At 46.6% G+C, this 19,676-nt stretch overlaps 1 protein-coding gene across 5 annotated transcripts in view; it reads left to right on the forward strand.

Moving 5' to 3' along the window:
• The window catches only part of SFMBT2 (Scm like with four mbt domains 2), a 213,111-nt gene that overhangs the window by 125,474 nt on the left and 67,961 nt on the right, over positions 1–19,676 (forward strand). For all 5 annotated transcript variants that reach the window (XM_029955807.1, XM_029955804.1, XM_029955803.1 and 2 more), the window contains exons 8-9: positions 8,874–8,975; positions 11,352–11,499. In XM_029955807.1, coding sequence (XP_029811667.1) covers positions 8,874–8,975; positions 11,352–11,499 — 250 coding nt within the window. The remainder of the gene's footprint in view (positions 1–8,873; positions 8,976–11,351; positions 11,500–19,676) is intronic.

Consider the following 19,676-nt stretch of genomic DNA (forward strand, 5'->3'; position numbering starts at 1 on the left):
TGCTCACGACTCGCTCTCCTTCCTCTCCCTGAAGGGTGGCGTCTACCCACATGGGGCACGTCCAGGGCCATGGTCATATTTCCGACAACAGTTCGGTTGCGCTTGGGGGCTTCCCGCAGTATTTGGTCCCGCATTCTGTCAGTGGGGCGTGAAGCTTGGACCCCCGGAGTGCTCTTCCTCAGCCCAGGGTGCTTGGGAGGCCCCCGGCCGTTGCTGTGGAAATGGAAGAGATGTCCGGCTTCTCCGGGGAGATGAACTACGTGTGGGAAGAGACACCGTCATCACTGTTTACGGACACACAGGGTCAGCCGCAGTTCTTTCTGCTGTAAGCAAGCTGGGATTTCCTACCACTTACCGACGCTTTCTGGGGCTAAATGTTCATCCGTGAAACGCACTCCTGGTGCCCTGTGCTGGCTTGTTGTTTTTAAACAGCCTAGCCTCCCAGTCTGGGGACTTACTGAGAACTAGGGCTCCCCGAGTTACCTCTTATAAGTCTTGCAGGTCAAGTTGAAGTATGCAGTACTGCATTTCCTCATTACTATTTTTCAGCTTGATTTACTGCATGACTAGTAGATAAAACTGCTACTTAGCGGTGTAAGTAAAGAATGTAAATGCTTATTAGCGTTCTGCACCCAGCTTCTTTATTACATTTTTGGTATAAATATTTCATCGGCCAAGTTTAATTCGGTGCCGTGTGGAATTAAAATGTAATAATGCTATTGATTTAATAAATGCTGGCATCCTCATGTCCGTTTTTAGATGAAACTAATATAATGAGAGTAGTTTCCTAATGAACGTGGGAGCACCGCATCACCGCTAAAGCAGAAAGGGGGTCCCTGTGATGAATTGGACCGGATCTTTTTTTTCTTCCCAGCATGGCATATCTTGCTGATGGAGGAATGGAATTAAAGCTTAGTTCATTATATATCAATTTGAATGTAATACTAATTAAAACCTTGCTTTGACTTCACTGAGGCCTATTTTTAGAAATTATGTAAATTAATCGCGGCCTTTGAAAAGATGCATATGCCATGTTTGCGTTCCCTGCGGACCAGAGAGACGGACGTGTTGGCGCTGGAAGCATCAGACTGGGTGGGACTTTCGTGTGGGTGTGACGCACCAAGAGAGGCGGACGCACAAAAACGTGGGAGGGCCAGACCGCAGGTCTGCTGTTCTGTCCATGTTAGTTCCGATCCACATCAGCAAAAAAGGAAAAGCCGCAGAATGAAAGATTGAGACCCACATTCACACCTCTGGAGAACTCCCCGGTGCCGCCTATCCACAGGACGCGGTCCGGAGTTTGGCTTCCGTGGGGGAGGCCCCGCTTTTCTTGCCTGGAAATCCTCACCAAGGGCATTTCAATTGCACTGTGTTAATTAGTTTGAACTCACTCTCCGGGTGCCGCACTCCTCATCTTGTTGTACCGGGAGTGATGTATTTATCTAACAAAGCAGGGGTGGGGAGGGGCATCAGCTGGTTTAGGGGGCCTGGGGTCGCCCCGGAGCCTGCCGTTCTGCAAGCCCCTGACCTAATGTGGAGAGACGGCTCAGGTGCACGTGGCCGATGAGTGGGACCTGGAAGGAAGGACGGGCGTTTCCCTCTTTCCCCTCTTCTCTTTCCTCTGTCCCCGGCCTGGTGTGTGGCCCCTCTCCGCGCGGAGATGAACACACCGAGTCGTTTGCCGGTGTCATGCAGAACGCCGGTGCTCGCCCTGCGGCGTTGTCACTCTGCCACAGAAGTTCCGCGGGTGCTACTCAAGGGTGACTAAGCTCAGGACAGCTCTGCGCAGCGGTGTCTCTTAAATAGCGGCGCCTGATTCTTCCGGAAGCAGCTCGTGCCTCTCCCCCTGCATGGCCATCTGCTCCCGGGGAGGGGCTGCGTCGGGAGAGCTGGTTGCCCCCCCCCGGACCTGCCTGGTGCGCCTTGGGGAGGCCTCTGAGCCCGTGTGAGCTGCTGGACCTCTGTGTCGCAGGTGAAAAAAAAACACGACACGAGCCGGAACCGTAAAGCCAGACAAGCGAATATACTGCGGCTTGTCCACTCTGGTTTTTCCAGTGTTCTCTCCATTCTGTATAGTTTCATACTTAACACGTAGTATTTAAAACACTACTGAGGGATTGGGAGGCTTCAGCCAGGAGCGTGTCCTGGATTAGCCGTGTTCATCAGATTAACCTGTCCGGGTTAACATTGATACTGCTGTGATAAAATAGGTATCGATGGAGGCTAAGCTTCCTTATAAAGCAGCATAGGCATTTTGCTGTGCACATTGCCTAAGGAACACACGAAGGCAGTTAGTCAAAATCATTTGCTAATTTTTGATGAAGACTGATGTTATATAAACATCTTGAGGGTGATCTTTAGTGTCAGGATTCTCTGACACTCTTAAGCCATTGAAAGAATGTGATGAGTTAACAGTAAAAATTAGAGGTTAGGGAAACGCTCAGTATTAATAGCTGTTACTTTTTAACCTGGCAATATCTGCGGGGCTCCTGGGTGGCTGGGTGGGGGAGAGCGTCAGATTCTTGATTTCGGCTTAGGTCATGATCTCACAGTTTGTGGGGTCGAGCCCCATGTCAGACTCTGCACTGAGAGCACAGAGCCTGCTTGGGATTCTCTTTCTCCCTCTCTCTCTGCCCCTCCCCTGCTGTCCCTCTGTCTCTCAAAATACATAAATGAACTTTAAAAACATAAACAAGGGGCGCGTGAGTGGCTCAGTTGGCTAAGCGTCGGACTTCAGCTCAGATCCTGATCTCAGGGTTCTTGAGTTCGAGCCCCATGTCGGGCTCTGTGCTGACAGCTCAGAGCCTGGAGCTGCTTCTGATTGTGTCTCCCTCTCTCTCTGTCACTCCCCAACTTGTGCTCTGCCTCTCTCCCTCAAAAATTTAGACTAAAAATAATTTAAGAACTGTAACAAAACCTGGCAATATCTGTGTTTGAAATAAAATTTCAGGAGCCGATAGGCCGTAAAGAATTTTTGTTTATTTTTTAGTAATTAACCATAAAAAAAAAAAAGAAAGAAATCCTGTTTGGCCTTTACTTGCCAACCCTTTCTGCAACCTGAAGCTAATCATGGATGTAGTCAGATCATGTGAACTTGAATCCAGCTTCTCTTGTTAGCTCTGTGCCCTTGCTTAGGTGACTTAACCTCTCTGTGTCTTAATTTCTTCACCGCAAGGCGGCTCCTACCCCATCGTCTGCCATGAGGGGGGAAGATGGTAATTCAGGGGAGGCTCAGGGGCATTTGCCGTATGTTCTGTTGTTACTGGTTCCGTGGTTGGTACTGCATCCCAAACCATGATTCTCGGCAAAGAGTTCTGACATCTTTGGTCGGAGAGCACGGGAGCTCTTGGGTTCTGGGGAGGAGGAGGCTGATGGGGAGCAGGAGTTGATGTGCACATAATCTCTGATACTTTGGAATTCAGCTAAAAATAAGGTTCCCCAAAGAGCGATTGTTCAGGTGCCTGGCAAGACAGTCCTCCAATAAAACGAATGGCATTTCACTTCTGATCAATAGAAAACTACTTTAGGGCGAGAATAAACTGGGTAGCGATGAGTGTCGATGGGAACGACATTCCCAGCATCTCTTAATGGAAGTTTTTCTGTAATCAATTTAAGTGGACTCTGGTACATTTAAATAAACAGTATTTCTTGAATGTGACTGGCATATTTGTGAATGTCCTGAGGATTTAGTAATCCCTCCTGGTTTCAGGAATAACATCGTTCTTGATCCAATAATTGTGATGCGTGAATGATCCTCTAGAGCTTGGCAGAGGCCAGAATGCATCTTTCAGACCACGGTGCTTTTTCCATTATCTCTCGGTAGATAAACAGGGCCCAGGAGCTCTCTCTCTCTCTTTTTAACACGGAGAGTGATGAGCTTGTGTTTGTGTAAATGAATGCATGTGCTCTGACTCTATCAGCCTCGAGTAAGTGGTCAGAGGGTGATTAAATTTGGTTTTCAATGAGAATATTGGGAGTTTTCTCATATACTAATATGAATGTACCTAGATGTGTACACGCAGAGCTCAGAAGGTCTGTGTATTGTCTTATTTGGAAATCTGCTGGCGTTGAATCCTTTAATTATCTTAAAAACAACTCTATATTTTAGGAGTATCAGTGACTCTCCCTTTGGCTTTTTAGATCAGACTCACATGCCTGAATTCAGTGTTTTAAAGCCAGCCTCCCGAGCTAAATCTACCAAGCCACTTTCCCATAATTTTTTCTTTACTCTCCCTCCTCATGTGCTTCCATATTCCAAATTAGGATTCACTCCTGTAAACCCTCAGACTGCCGTGATCATAGCAGTAGTTTCTTTTTTTATATGCGGGAGTAAAAATATTCCTTCTGGAATTTCTTCCAAGCCTGAATTTTCCATAGCTGTTCTTTGTCTTTTTTCTGTCTATATCTGTCTGATATAGTGTGTGTGTGTGTGTGTGTGTGTGTGTTCTCTGCATCATGTAGTATGCATGTTATGGTACCATGAGTGTGTCTAATGCATGCTTACTGAGTGAATGCTAGACTCTGAAATAGGAATGAATATCAAAAAATCATCTGTTTTTGGACGTTTCTTCAGGCTAATTCAATAAGTACTTGTGGGGGTCCTAATCAGATGAACCGCAGAACGTAAATGAGCAAGCTATGCATAGACTGGGAGGTATTGCACGTAAAGCACGGCCCCGAGTCATGGTTGTTTCAGGCTCTCCAGGGACTGGCGGGAGGCTTCAGTGTTTGGGAAGACACTGGTCTTCCCTTTGTAGTAAAAAGTTTCTGACATCATAGTTCATGAAGAACAGAAGCACTAGAGTGGTAGATGTACGGTCATAATCACACTCATAATCATTATGTTGTTTCGCTCCTGGATTGAAAAAACTTTGTTGTGTTGATTTACCTTCAAAATGAGTGGGATTTTATACATTGGACGAATTTTCTTTCTTAAAAAAATTTTTTTTAACATTTATTCAGTTTTAAGAGAGGGCATGAGCAGGGGAGGGGCAGAGAGAGAGGAAGACACAGAATCCCTAGAAAGCTCCAGGCTGTGAGCTGTCAGCACAGAGCCTGATGCGGTGCTTGAGCCCATGAACTGTGAGATCATGACCTGAGCCAAAGTTGGAGGCTTACCCAACTGAGTCACCCAGGTGCCCCTCCTTTTTTTTATGTTGATTCCTGATTAAAAGTAACTTTAAGAAAGTGGAGGGTAGGGCTGTGGCTACGGGAATGTGTTGTATAATTCCTGGGCTTGTTTCTGAAATTTAGAGTTCAAGTTTAAGAGGCTCTTCTGGATAGATGTGGATATTGGAGACCAGAATATAAACATCTATGTTTGGATGTAGTTACCCCTCATGGTATCTGGGTTCCTTTTTCGGTATATTAAATGAGAGGGTTGAAAAATTTTCACATAGTTTGGGACAAAAACAGATACATTTTCACGTGTAAGAATTTTGTGTGCTTGCAAGTAATTGAAAGCTAGTCAAAGTAGTTTAAGATGTAGGAAATCCAAGCCATGGATGACAATGAAAGACTTTGTAAACCTTTGCTCACCCAGTATTATTTTTATATTGTTTAAAAATATCTTAATGTCGAGGTGCCTTGGTGGCTCAGTCAGTTGAGCATCCAACTTCAGCTCAGGTCATGATCTCACTGACGGTTTGTGAGTTCCAGCCCCACATGTGGTTTTGGATCCTCTGTCCACCCCCTTTTCTCTCTGCCCCTCCCCTGCTCACTCTACCTTTCTCAAAAACAAATAAATGTTTACAGAAATATTTTCCTATCATTGAAAGAAAATACTGTCAACGCCATTTTAATTTTTTAAAAAATATTAATGTCATTAACATTTTATTTTCTTTCATCTCTCGTACAGCCATGTATGCTTTTGATGTGAATGGTATTTTTGATGGATGAAACCCATCCATGGTGCATGGCCACTGCAGGAAAGAGGGAAGAGGGTGCGTGATAGCTGCACAAAGTGGTACCCTCTTTACCTAGAGATAGAGTTGGATGCGGAAGACACTGAAATCATTAATGATAAACATGTATAACACAAGTTGCAGCTGCAAAAGGAGAAGGTTATCTGAGGAGCAAATTCTTGTCCTAAGCCTTGACTCTTTATTTCTAAGGAAAAGCAGCCATTGCCTGGTCCATTCTACACCTGTCAAGTGACACCTAGCAGTGTAGAGTGCCTGGGCCCATAGGCTTTTCAACACAGCCTCAGGAGCTGTGATGGACAGACCTTCCGGCAGGGCTTGGGTGGTAGAAATGGGGTGGGTGTAGACTTGCCTCAAGAATTCAAGTCAGCGGAGGGCAGACGGAGAGCCCGGGGTGTAGAAAGAGTCTGGCAGTCCTGCGTTAACCCTGCCTTAGAATGTTGGCTGTACTCAGAACAAAGGTAGGGACAGAAGTCTATGGGACTTCTAAGCGTGGTTACACAGCTAAAATCACAAGGGACTGAAGATGGCGGGTAGACCAGAAGCCCAGAATGTCATAAGGAGCCCCTAATGGCAGAAACAGAGGAGAAGCAAAATGGATGACTGATGGAAATTGCAAGGAGAGCAGGCCTAGTGGCAGAGGCAGCCAGAAGTCACAAATGTCCTATTATTGGTGAGTCACAGCCCCAGTAATGAGAGGGAGCCATGCAATAGGGAGGGACATCTGATAGCAGAGAGAAACAGAACATCTGTGAAAACACTACATTTGTCTGGGCCATTTATTAAACAGTTGACTCTTGAGCAGCAATGACCTGAACTCCATCTACACGCAGATTTTTTTCCCGAAAAATACAGACGAGTGCTGTGAATGTATTTTCTCTTGCTTTTCTTCCTAACGTTTTCTTTTCTCTAGCTTACTCTCTCGTAAGAATACCATACGCAATACAGACAAAGTACGCAGTACGTGCTCATCGACTGTTTTGGGGTTGGAAAGGCTTGTCGTGACCAGCGGGAAGCTATTAAGTTTTGGGGGAGTCAGAAGTCAACGCGCAGATTCTCTGCAGTGCAGGATGCTGTCTCCCCTGACCTCCCGTGCTGTTCAAGGTACCAACATGTCATTAGTTCCTGAGGACAGTTCTGTTTTGTCAAGCCCTGTAAGAATGACAGCGTAAACGTGTTGACTCTATTCACGTAAAGTTGTGTTATATTATGATTTTGGAATAATTCCTTTTTTTTTCAAAAGGGGAAAGGGCTTTTGAACTTCAAAGGGGACAAGTGTTTATATGCACAGTCCACTAACGTGCCTGAGTTCCCACTGGTAGTGAGGTGCTGGGGGGTATTGATGTCTGACAGGGACATTAGCTTTTAATCTTGTACTTCGGGTGTCAGCACATCCTTCTAGGTCAGGGTTACTGCTTTGTGTCATCCCCGCAGATTCTGGCTCTGTCTTGGTGCCGTGTTGATGTGTGTCAATATGCACTAACTCTTTATATGGGGTCTTTTGAGGGTTTTTTCTCCTGAGCCAGTTTGCCAGCCACCGTTAAAAATAAACGCTGTATTTTCAATATAAAAAAATAATCTCCTGTACGTAAAGGGTATTTCTTGGTGCTTTTCCTCACGTGCATATAATCCATACAGTGTTGAATGTTCAGTTCTGAAGGAATTGATAAAAGTTGGGAATGGGCTACTTCTGTCAGTAAGTTCTTGTCATGCCGCTGCACATGGGCCAGTGCTTCTGGTGGGCCAGCCCCTCACCCCTGCTGCTGCTGGACGTGACACCGTTTGCTTCCTCCAGACCTAACATTTCTCCTGCACTCATCAGCTACGGATACATGTGCAGTCCGCGGGGAGGACACCAGATGGGGCCTTGTGGTCTCTGGGTGTTCAAAGCCTACACCTTCATTGGTAGGGCAGTGGCGTGGCGGGGAGCTTGTCAGCAGTTCTCTGATCCCGTGAGCCGCTGACCGCATGGACCAGCTTCTGCAGGGGGAGCAGCCCGAGCCCCGCGTGTGGAATGGCATCCTTGAACTAGTTAAAAACCCACTTTAGGTCTGCAATGGACAAAAGTAATAGATCCCTAGATAGTTTTGGTGCATCTCCCCCAACTGATGTATTTAGAAATAGGGTTTACTTGCAGCGATTATTTCCCCCGGGACGGGCTGCGAATACATTTCTTTATACGCTGCCATTTGCACGGACTGTGAGTTAGGAGGTGAGCTCCCTCTCCACCCAGTAAATCGTGGTGTCCGGAGTCGAGCCAGCCTCCTGTGCTCCGTGGGTATTAGACTGTGTTTTCTTGCGAAGGCAGGGTTCGGAAGCTGTGTCTCGCACAGAAGGTCGCTGTGCATGGGGAATAAAACCACCAGACGCCTACTAAAGAGGAGGTGTGGTTCCTCCTTAGGGAGCCGGAGTCGGTTCGGATTGTGTGCAGGGCTGATTCGGACCTTCACGCGCACACATTCCCTGGATCGGCGCCGACCACCAATAACTGATAAGCTGTAAGCTCCCAGGCCTGGGGCTCAGGGACAGGCCATGTCACCCCCAGGTCTCCCGGAAGCCCTGGGGAGTCACCTTCAGAAGCGAGAGGCCACACTTTCTAAAGATGCGTGTGCTGTGTGTTTCAGATGACAGATGGCCCCGCACGGTGCCACGCCTCGGTTCTCACGCCTAGGACGATCAGAGCAGCACCGTGTGACTTTTTTTTGCTTAGTGTCAATTTAAGCAAGACCACAAAGCCTTGTTTCCTTCCCTTGGAAAAGTAGTTGAGCCTGCAGACAACAATTAGATGCACAGTATCTTGCAATCGTGAGAAATTTGAAACGGGGGGGGGGGTCAATTGTTTCAATCCAATTTTAGTTACCCAGTAAAATGTTGAAGGATGGCGTCCAGACAGGGCGCTGGCGTTAATTCACAACATGGCCGCTTTTCAGCCCCCCTGTACCTTCCCCGCAGGATCACGCGGATCTGAGAAGCCATTTCTTCACGGTCGGGATGAAGCTAGAAACAGTGAATTTGAGCGAGCCCTTCCACATCTGTCCTGCATCGGTGACCAAGGTGAGCTTCCCCCCTGCTCCCCAGCTCAGCCGCCTGGGTTCCGCTCGCGGCCAACCAGGGGACGCGGGCGCAGGGGCGCGGGCGCAGGGGCGCAGAGGGTGGCGGAGGTGCCTGTCGCCAGCCCAGCCGTCACTGGTTGCAGAGAGCGCGACCGTTCGCCTGCTTCCTGTTGCAGCAGAGATTTGGGGAGCACGGACGGTAGAGGCCGGGTCCCCGAGTGGCTGGGAAGAAGGCCCAGATGCACGCGGGGTCTGTGGCAATGAACTTCGCGAGACTTCCTGCCTCCTTCCGCGGTCACCGTGGCCACCGCACTGTGGCCCTTTGTTCCCCTTATGTTTGACGCGATGTGCTCGGAAGTCACACGGAGTTCTTGCTGCAGAGGGACCCTGTTCCTCTTCCGCCGGCCGGCGTGAGAGTGATGCGTTTTTAGTTTGGACATCCAAGAAAACGGTGGGAAGCCGACCCCGTCCCCAGTGTGGCGCCCTGTCCCCGTCCGAGTCCTAGTTGTCACTCATTCCTGAAGGGGAGAGCCTGCTTCTCCGATTCCCGGATTTAAGATGAAATGACCTTTTGATGTAAAGACGGTCTTTTAAGATTGCAGTGTCCCTCCGCGGTTGAGGAGGTGACCGGTGGAGGTCACAGATGGTGGGAGGAGCCAACGTGCCCCGTGTACGCTGTGGGTAGTGGCCTTTTGTGAGCGAACTTAACGGTTCAAAAGTCGATTCCGTTTTTATTTCTTTCACTAAGGAAGCCTGGTTTGTTAATACAACGGTGCGGGGTCTCAGTCATTTGGTGTGCTCTTTTTTTTTTAAATCACGATCCGGTAAGATTTTAGAAACAGTGCTGATCATGTACTTCACGATATGGAAAATGGTTGTGATCCTGGTTTTTCTTTTCTTCTAAGTATTTTTTCTTGTGAACATGAATTGCTTTTATGTCACTGCTCATTTATTTGAAGATTCACTGGCCCGTGAGAAAAAAATACGGACTGGTGCTTTGCATGGTGGTTTTGGGGTTGCAATGTATGTTCTGGGTCATAACACCCCCCAGGAAAACCTTTTTTATTTAAATTGACCTTTGGGGTTCTTCATTGTGTTTTCTGGTAATTGCACGTTTTCCCAAAACTGAGAGGTGTTACCGCGCTGCAAGCTGGCCAGAATTTCCCTCGATTCCAGCAGCGGCTGATGCAGTCATGCCCGCATCTGCGTGAATGGTACCCTGTCCTCATTCTAAGAGCGACAGTGTCAGCTTCACCGGGCGTTTATACCATAAACGAGACAGACGTGCCCATGTGCTTAGTCTCTCTGCAGGGAACCCACATTTTTCTGCCTGTAAATAATTGTAATCTGTAATGTTAGAATGTGACGTACTAATTACGGTTAGTTTCAGCCCAGATGTCGGTATCTTGTTGGATAGGTTTGCAGTGACAGTAGTTTGGTTTCACAATAAAAAGCCTTTCTTAAATTTTTTTAACGTTTTTATTTATTACTGAGAGACAGAGAGAGACAAAGTATGAACAGGAGAGGGGCAGAGAGAGGGAGGAAGACACAGGATCTGAAGCAGCTCCAGGCTCTGAGCTGTCAGCACAGAGCCCATCACGGGGCTCGGTCTCACAAACTGTGAAATCATGACCCGAGCTGAAGTTGGAGGCTTAACTGACTGAGCCCCCCAGGCGCCCCACATAATAAATAAGTTTTACTGGGGGTGAGGAGGGCAGGGCGGATATTTTCTCTGATTTTTTAAAGATACATTTTCTTTTTCATTTTGTTTTTTTCTTAGATGAAATACTCCATCTTTCTGTTCCGCATGAGCCCTTTCTGGCTCTGTCTTACAGATCACACATGATTGGACTGCGAGTTTTGGCCTCTTGGGACTTAGATGGGCAGGTTCAAGGTTCCCCTACATGTCGTAAAATTTCAGGATGTTCTAAGGTAGCAGGTATTTACAGTGAAACATAATTCTCCACATTGGAGAAGGCTTTAGAGTGTCATGTTTGAGAATATGACGCTGTGCAGTTACTACTTGTCATAGTGAAAACTTCGTTTTTGTTTTCTTCCTTCCTCCCTGAGCTTGTTTTTCTTCAGCACCGACTGTCTGTTGGCTCCTCTAACGTCACTGACGTTGTTTTGTGCTCTCTTTCTTCTGTACACGATTCACTTGCTTCTCTTTTTGTTATAAGGACCACAGTGATCGACTCCTGCACTTTTTGGCAACTGGCTCAGTTGAGCAGTGCTCCTTGAGGTGCCGGTTTGTGCCGAAATCCTTTTTGATGAAACCTATTTATTGCATGTGGACCCTGTACCAGCATTTCATACTGGCATTCTAAGGTGATCTCAGGGAATTAACCCTCGGCTCTGTGGTTGTGTTTTCTTTCAGGTTTTTAACAATCATTTTTTCCAAGTGACTATTGATGACCTAAGACCAGAACCCAGTAAAGTGTCAATGTTGTGCCACGCGGACTCCTTGGGGATTCTACCAGTTCAGTGGTGCCTTAAAAACGGAGTCAGCCTCACACCTCCCGAAGGTTTGTATTCCTCGGACACGGGCAGGGTTTGGGGGGCCCGGGAAGGGTGGTGTCACGGAAGTGTGCCTTCATTGACCTTAAGTAGTGTATGTTGTAAGCGATTTGGATTGTGGGAAGATAGTGTGTCACAGGGCTCAGCATAGGATGCCGTCACAGCTCCTTCCTGTGGCGAGGTGCATGACTTGGGGCTTCTAGATAAGTCCCCGGCTGTCCTCCGTGGCTCCCCATCCTCTGTCGTGGGGGGGGGGCTTCGGGCGGTGGTGACAGGGCGCAGCGTCACTGAGTGATGGAGAAGCAACGTGCTGAAGAAGCATTGCTTTCCGTTTTTGTTTCCGAGAAGTTAACGTTTCCCCCAAAGCCCCCTCTCTAATACCCAACAATGTGGTGCCGTAACGCATTAGAATAATCAAACCAGGAGCCGGCGGCACTTACATAGTTTCACTCACACTGGAAGCCACGAACCTCCTCGGTGAGAACCTGGCGTGCGGTTGGGAAGTGTGGCTCGCTGCCCCCCGCAGACCCGACGCTCGCGCCAGATGGCAGAGAGGAGGGAAGGACAGCAGAGGGATGACAGCATCATGGGAGGGGAAACAGGAAGAGATGAGGAGAATACACTTCCTGCAGCATTTAGCAGATAACTGCACGTAGTGGCGGGCGACTGTGCCGCCCTTTCCAGATCCCCGGGGACGGGACGGTCTCCAGCGCTCTTCCTGTCGGGAGGTGAAGGAATACGCGCACCATAAATTCCAGGCGCCTGGTCATCATCGTGTCACCGGGGCAGCCTCTGATCTGTGCCCTGCTGGGCGCTTACCCGCCCCTGCGCTCTGTGCTCCCCCCACAGCTGGCACGGGTCACGGAGGGTTCATGTGACCCGCCCAAGGCCCCACGGATGGTGCGTCTCCCGAATCCGCACCCTGTGGTGGAGAGGACGCCACTTCCTCAGGGTCCCTGCAGTGATTCTAGCCAAATCGTGCATCAGTTTTCAAGACTAGCAGTCAAACGGGACACCTGCCAGACCCCCCGGGTGCTCTGCAGGGTCATGCCAGGGACACCGGCTGGAGATCTGTGATCCTCTAGCACGATCGTGTAGGTGTCCTATTATGAACCATCTAGTCATCGCCGATCAGAGGAGCCCTTTCCTGCGCAACACTGAGCAGCAGGTCACTCGTTGAATTTCAGAATCCCGTGGACCGTCTCTACTTCTTCCTGACTTCTGGGATCAGAGCCTTTGTGCGGCTCGGTCCAGGTCGTCAAAGAAAGAAGTTTCCTAGTCTCTGAAATGCTGTGATAAATCCCTAGGTAGTAAGAAGATCCGTTTAAGAATTTAAAGAAAAATTGTATATCCCTCACGTGGTGAAAAAAAGGAAAATATTTGTATATGCATTTTGGCTACTGGATTATCCCACTAGGCAGGGTTTCCATGTTTACCACTGTCTCTAGATTTTATAAATATTTTTTTCATATTCTTTATGAACTTATTAAACTGTTAGAAATACGTTTTAGAAAAGAGACCGTTGGCATAATTTAGATATTTGGAAAGTAGGTGCGCCTCTTTGGATAATTGCATTTCGTGATTGGAGAAATATGATTGGAGAATTACAACTCCAGAGAATAATTTTCCGAGGGCCTGTGATCATAACAAGGTCTTGACTGATTTGCTGGCTGAGCTCCCACCATGTTGGGAGAATATGTCTGTTACATGTTATATACAGAGTAAAACCCACTTCTGCAATTAAAGTGAATTAAGACTGAGGGGTGGTGGTGGGGTTTTGGGTAGTGGTGGTCTTATGGTTTCCTTGTGAGCTAATTTGTTACGGGTCTTAAAGGGCAACAGCAGGGCCAGGGAATATTTTCAAGCACCTTCTTTATTAACTTGAGAATGTATGTGCTCTTCTGATAAAAGTTGTTTTTAATTCAACTTCTGAGCTTTCTCTGTACAGTATGTAGGATTTATTACTCCTGTTGGGAGGTGAGTTTCGATGTTTTCTTGTGTGTATGCTTTCCATGAATGTATTACGTCGTTCAGATTTCTGTTAGAACCCTAAACACCCCTTACAATTACATGTTGCCGGATCCCCAAACAAAAGATATTATCCTGCTCATTCCTCTGTGGGAAGGAGCTGATGAATCAAAAGATAACCGAAGGTATGGGAGATTTGCAGAGAACAGAGACCCGTACGTACATTGTTGTCAATCTTTTTTTTAATTTTTTAATGTTTTTTATTTATTTTTGAGAGACAGAGACAGTGTGAGCAGGAAATGGTCAGAGAGAGAGACACACACACAGACTCTGAAGCAGGCTTCAGGCTCTGAGCTGTCAGCACAGAGCCCTACGCGGGGCTCGAACCCACAAACCCTGACATTATAACCTGAGCTGAAACCAGACACTTAACCGACTGAGTCACCCAGGTGCCCCTGAATCTATTTCTTAAGTTAAAAAAAAATCTGTCTCCACAGGGTGCCTGGGTGCCTCAGTCAGTGAAGCGTCCAACTTTGGCTCAGGTCATGATCTTGCGTTCATTGGTTTTGAGCCCCATGTCAGGCTCCGTGCTGACAGCTCAGAGCCTGGAGCCTGCTTCCGATTCTGTGTTTCCCTCTCTCTCTGCCCCTCTCCACAAATGCTCTGTCTGTCTCTCTCTCTTTCAAAAAATAAAATAAAATATTAAAAGTTTTCAGGAAAAAAAATATGTCTCCAGACTTTAGAGACCAGTAGTGTCAGCCAGAATGGATAGGAAGGTTTCAGGATGTCGGAGACAAAGTACTTTCCTGGCCAGCAGAGGACAGGTCCTTGGAAGTTTTATTCTATGAGTTTAAAACTAGCAAACAATCATTCACTGTTATAGACACACTATAAAAAGTGATGAAATGAGTAAATAAATCAGGAAGCTAAAGTGTGTATAAAGATTATGAACCATGACTTGCTATTTTTAAACAATTTCATTAACCTTCTTGGCATGTAACATCAAGGATTCGTGGTAGAATAAGAGGAGTAAATATCCCACCGAGAGGGAATCCTAGTAGAAAATATTAAACTTTCCCATTTATTGTAAATCCATAAAATGGGTATGCAGAGGCGAAAAGTAAATCACTTTGTGTAGCTCTTTGTCTCCACTGTTTGGCCATCCTAATAATCGGCACATGACCTGTTACTATGATGTAAGAAGTGAAGGGGTTGTTTTATTATTATCAGGACGCAGTGGGGCGCCTGGGTGGCTCAGTCAATTAAGCATCTGACTTTGGCTTTATTCTTGATCTTGCAGTTTGTGAGTTCAAGCCCCGCATCAGGCTCTGTGCTGACAGCTCAGAGCGTGGAGGCTGCTTCAGATTCTGGGTCTCCTCCTCTCTCTGCCCCTCCCCTGCTCACACTCAAAAATAAACTTTTAAAAAATTTAAAAAAGATTCGAAGTAGTGAACCTTATTTGGTATCCTCTTTTCCTGAACAAAAACCTCAGACACTGACTGATGAAGGTACCCCATTTGGTCATCGGTTATGTTTCAGACATACCAGAGGGTACAGAAAATAAAAAATACACGTCATCTCCTGGACCTCCTACCTTGAGGGAGCAGGTGCTGGCATTTGGCCACATTTGACTCAGATTTTTTAAAAAATGAAAGAAAGCATTAAGAGAATATAATGGAAGACCCGAGTGAGCGCCGACTATGTTTCTCGCCTATCTGTTCCATCGGTGACTCCTGTCCGTGTGTTCAGGATCCGGCTGTGTGTCATCATGACCGCCCTGGTCCAGGCCACCATCAGCTCTCTCCCAGCTTACTGCCGTGGCCAGGCGGGTGGTGTTAAGGTGTAAACCACACACGTCCCTCCTCTGTTCCGACTGTCCGATGGCCTGGCTACCTCAGTCAGTGGAAAGTCGGGGTCATGGTCTCAGCCTACAGTGCCCACTAGTTCCCCATCTGGCCTCATCTGCTAAGATGCCTCCCCCCATTCCCGGGACCTGGCCCTCATCCCTGCCCCCCTTCCCCCTTGGGCTGTCTGTCCTTATGTCTGACTGAGCTGTTGCCTGGCTGGGCCGTCTTTCTTCGACGTCTGTTTAGTGTCAGTTACAAATCTCTGCCCTCCACGTTTTTGTCTCCTTCCCGCGTGGCTTTGCCGCACAGAACTTTCTATCATGGGAGATACAAGTGCCGGATATTTTCCTTCTTTGTCCTGGTTTTTACGTGTCTCCCACTAAAGTGAAAGATCACCAACAGCAGGGGTCTCCGTCTTGTTCTCTGCTCATCCCCCGTGGCTGAGATAGGGCAGCTCTTGGTCTGTGTTCAATGTTGAGTGACTTGACGTTCTGCCTTCATCCGGGACCCCTCCCCTTCCTCTCTGCCGAGTCTCCCCCCTTTAACCACCTTCCTCAAGGTCTTAGGCTTTTACTGTGAGACTTGGAGGCTATTTGAGGGTTTGCTTTACAGCAGATCTTTTTAAAAATTTTTAATGTTTATTTTTGAAAGAGACAGAGCACAAGTGGGGGAGGGGCATAGAGAGGGGGAGACACAGAATCTGAAGCAGCTCCAGGCTCTGAGCTGTCAGCACAGAGCCCCACACAGGACTTGATCTGACCAACCATGATATCATGACCTGCACTGAAGTCGGACACTTTACCGCCTGAGCCCCCCAGGAGCCCTTTTTGATAAGCAGATCTTTTTGATAAGCACAGAAAGAGTATCCCACGAGGCTGTCTTTGTGTAACTTTCATCCACTAACATTTTGCAGCGTTTTCTCCATGTTGATGCATATAGATTATATATTCATTTTGTCTGTTTTATGAATATACGTTAATCCTTGAAATCCATTTCCCATTGAAAGGCATTTGAGGTACTAACTGTTTTGCCTGTTGTCAATGATGCTCAGAGCATCTTTGTACCTGTGCCCAGAAGTGAGAGATCTCTCCGCGATAAACCCAGAGACTGGCTTGCTGGAGACCCCATTTGGCCCCAGTATTCTGTGATACACTTAGACTTGAACACTGCCATTCCGATGGCTGTGAAACGGGTCTCCATGTTTCATTTTGGTGTCCCTAATCCGCTCTTGGCATGGAGCAGCTGTCACTCACTTGTTCACAATTTCTATTGCCTTTTCTTCGTTTATTACATTGTTCCCCGTTTTCTTTTCAGTACAGAAGTATTTATATGTTTGAAGATGAATTCTTCCTCTGCCATGCACTTCACAGTATGTCATAGCCTGGTCTGCGGCTCCTTGCTTCGCTGTTTAATGGAATTTATTTTATATTGAAGTACGAAGTGATAAGTAGTCAAAGATCAGCCTTTTCCACTATGATTTGTTTATGTCAGTAGAAATTTTTTTTTTATTGATGTTCTTCTATGTTTTCTTTGAAAAGCCTGTGGTTTCCTTTTCCGTCGTTAGCTCTCTAGTGTACTCGGAGTGAAGGTATGCACAGCGTGAAGGACGAGAACAAGTTGATTTTGTTTTTTCGCTCGAGTTGAGTTGGGTTTTCAGATTCAGCGATGGCGTCGGCTTCATTCACTGAAGAGCGTTCGGTCTCCCCCCTGATGGATGGCGCCCCACGAGCGCACATTGGGTCCCTTCAGGGCTGAGAGCCTTCTCTGTTCTAGGTTCTTCTGCTCTGTTGCTGTTTGTCTATCTCTGCATAAATAGGTCCCTTTTAAAGACTGGTTTTGCTTTATGTCTTGATATCCATCTGTGACTCCCTCCACCTTTTCTTCCTGTTCAAAATTGTCTTGGTTGTTTTTTGCAGGTTATTGTTGTGCATGATTTTTAGAATCAGTTTGTAAGACACTATAAAAAAACCATTGAATTTTGATTGACAGTGCATTGAACTTAATTAATTTAGAAAAACTGACACTTTATTATATTTTTTATAACTTTTTTTGTTAGTATTTTTCCTCAGTATTTCCCTTTTGCTTGCTGTTTTTTTGTTCACTTGATTTTTAAAGATTTTTTAATGTTTATTTTTAAGAGAGAGAGAGACAGAGAGACAGATCATGAGCAGGGGAGGGGCAGAGAGAGAGGGAGACACAGAATCGGAAGCAGCTCCAGGCTCTGAGCTGTCAGCACAGAGCCTGACGTGGGGCTTGAACCCCCAAAGCATGAGATCATGACCTGAGCCGACGTTGGACGTTAACCGACTGAGCCCCTCCAGGCGCCCTGATTAATTTGATTTTTTGATTTTTTACTGGCTGTGGCCAGTGAAGATACCCCCGGTTTTTGCTTGCTTCCTGTCTGGCTTCTCTCCTAGGCAGTGTGGCTCTAGGACAGTTAGTGTAAGGAAGATACGGGAGGTCTGATTCTGGAAGTTCAGTAAAAGTACCTTGTAAAACTGTCTGGAGCTGGCGCTGTTTTAGGAGGTGTTCTGTTGAGTATGATCTTACTTCCGTGGAAGGCTGTAAGTTCAGTCATGGTTACCATTTCTGTTTGAGACAGTTTTGGTAATGTCTATGTATTTGCAGACAAATATTATAGATTTATATGATATAATACACATTTATATATTAATATAATTTTACTTTATTTGTTCTAGCTTCACTTTCCCATTTACCGTCACAGTGTTCTGTTAGGACAAACTTATTCATTGAATCGTTCAACCATTACCTATTCTCCGTGTTTGTTCTATGATTTTCTAGAAGATGCATCAAAACATTGTGAGGCTGAGGATGTGTCTGCTTTCGTGTGTGTGTGTGTGTGTGTGTGTGTGTGTGTGTGTGTGTGTGTAGCATTCAGGTTCAGGACCGCTAGAGCTTTCTGATGTTGATTCTCTGTATCCCTAGTCCTTCATTTTGTTTCAAAGGCTGTTTTGTTTCCTTCTGTGAGTTGTGATTTCTCGTTGTGAACTAATGTTCAGTGGTGCTTGTTATTTCCGTGGGAGTTCCATAATCCTTGGAGGGAAGGAATTCCTTCCATCTGGTTTTGCAGTAGAGTCTGCCCACTGTTCTAAGATGGTTGCATGTCCTAGGCTACTTATCTATTACCGTCTTTATCTCCTCACTAGAAAGGAAGGATTTTAAAAATTGGTTATATTCACATCTGTATTCCCAGTACCTAACACAGTGCCTGGTACGTCCGTGTCCCTGGTATTCAAGGGATGAACGAGTGGACGAATGTCACATGAATTTGTCATCCTGTGCGATACAGAATTGTAAGTTTGCCCACTGTCTCCACGGACGCCCCTGTCTTGGTGGAGCACGGAACATCTCTCTCTCCTCCCGGAAGCAGAGCCCTGGGCAGGGAGCGGCCATGTCTGCTCCTTCTCCCTTTCCATGAGCCGAGTTTGTCTGGTCCTGTCTTGGCTACTGGCGGCTGACTGGAGCCGGGCGTTGTGACTGTCTCTGTCCCTCCTGCTCTCCTCTCCCGAGCCCACATCATCATCCGCCCCCTGTGAGCTCAGGACCTTCCCGGACCAGTTGGCTCTGCCTCTGTGGGCCTCTCGGTGTTTTGGCATCTGGAAATTTTCTTCTCTTTTGAGTTGGTTGTGTAATTATTTTTGTTACTACTATATTTCATCTGGCACCTGAGAGGGTCTACCTTGTTACTGTACGTGGAAGCTTATTCTCCTTTCTAGCTCTCTGATTAATTCTTGAGCAAAAATTCGCTTTTGATTGAAAAGAGCTGGGGGAGTAAAATTCTACGGGGGGATTTTTTGTATCTGAAAATATTTCCGACTGTTGGAAACTTGCATCCCTCTGGTTTACGTATTCCTCAATTTACTTTGTGGTTGAGGATTCCTTTTTTTTTTCTTGGTATTAATTTAAGGTTTTATCTATAGTCAGTATATTTCTTTTTTTTTCCATAATATTTTATTGTCAAATTGTTTTCCATACAAGACCCAGTGCTCTTCCCCATAAGTGCCCTCCACCATCACCACCACCTCTTTTCCCCCCTCCCCCTTCCCCTTCAACTCTCAGTTCATTTTCAGCATTCAATAGTCTCTCAAGTTTTACATCCCTCTCTCTCCCCAACTCTCTCTCCCTCCTCTGCTCCCCCGTGTTCTCCTTTAGGTCTCTCCTGTTTTCCTGCTAGACCTATGAGTGCAAACATATGGTATCTGTCCTTCTCTGCCTGGCTTACTTCCCTCAGCACGACACCCTCGAGGTCCATCCACTTTCCTACAAATGGCCATATGTCATTCCCTCTCATTGCCATGTAGTACTCCATCGTGAATATATATGTGGTTGAGGATTCTTACCATGGCTTT

This window comes from Suricata suricatta, chromosome 10 (assembly GCF_006229205.1).
Source record: "Suricata suricatta isolate VVHF042 chromosome 10, meerkat_22Aug2017_6uvM2_HiC, whole genome shotgun sequence".
Taxonomy (NCBI): domain Eukaryota; kingdom Metazoa; phylum Chordata; class Mammalia; order Carnivora; family Herpestidae; genus Suricata; species Suricata suricatta.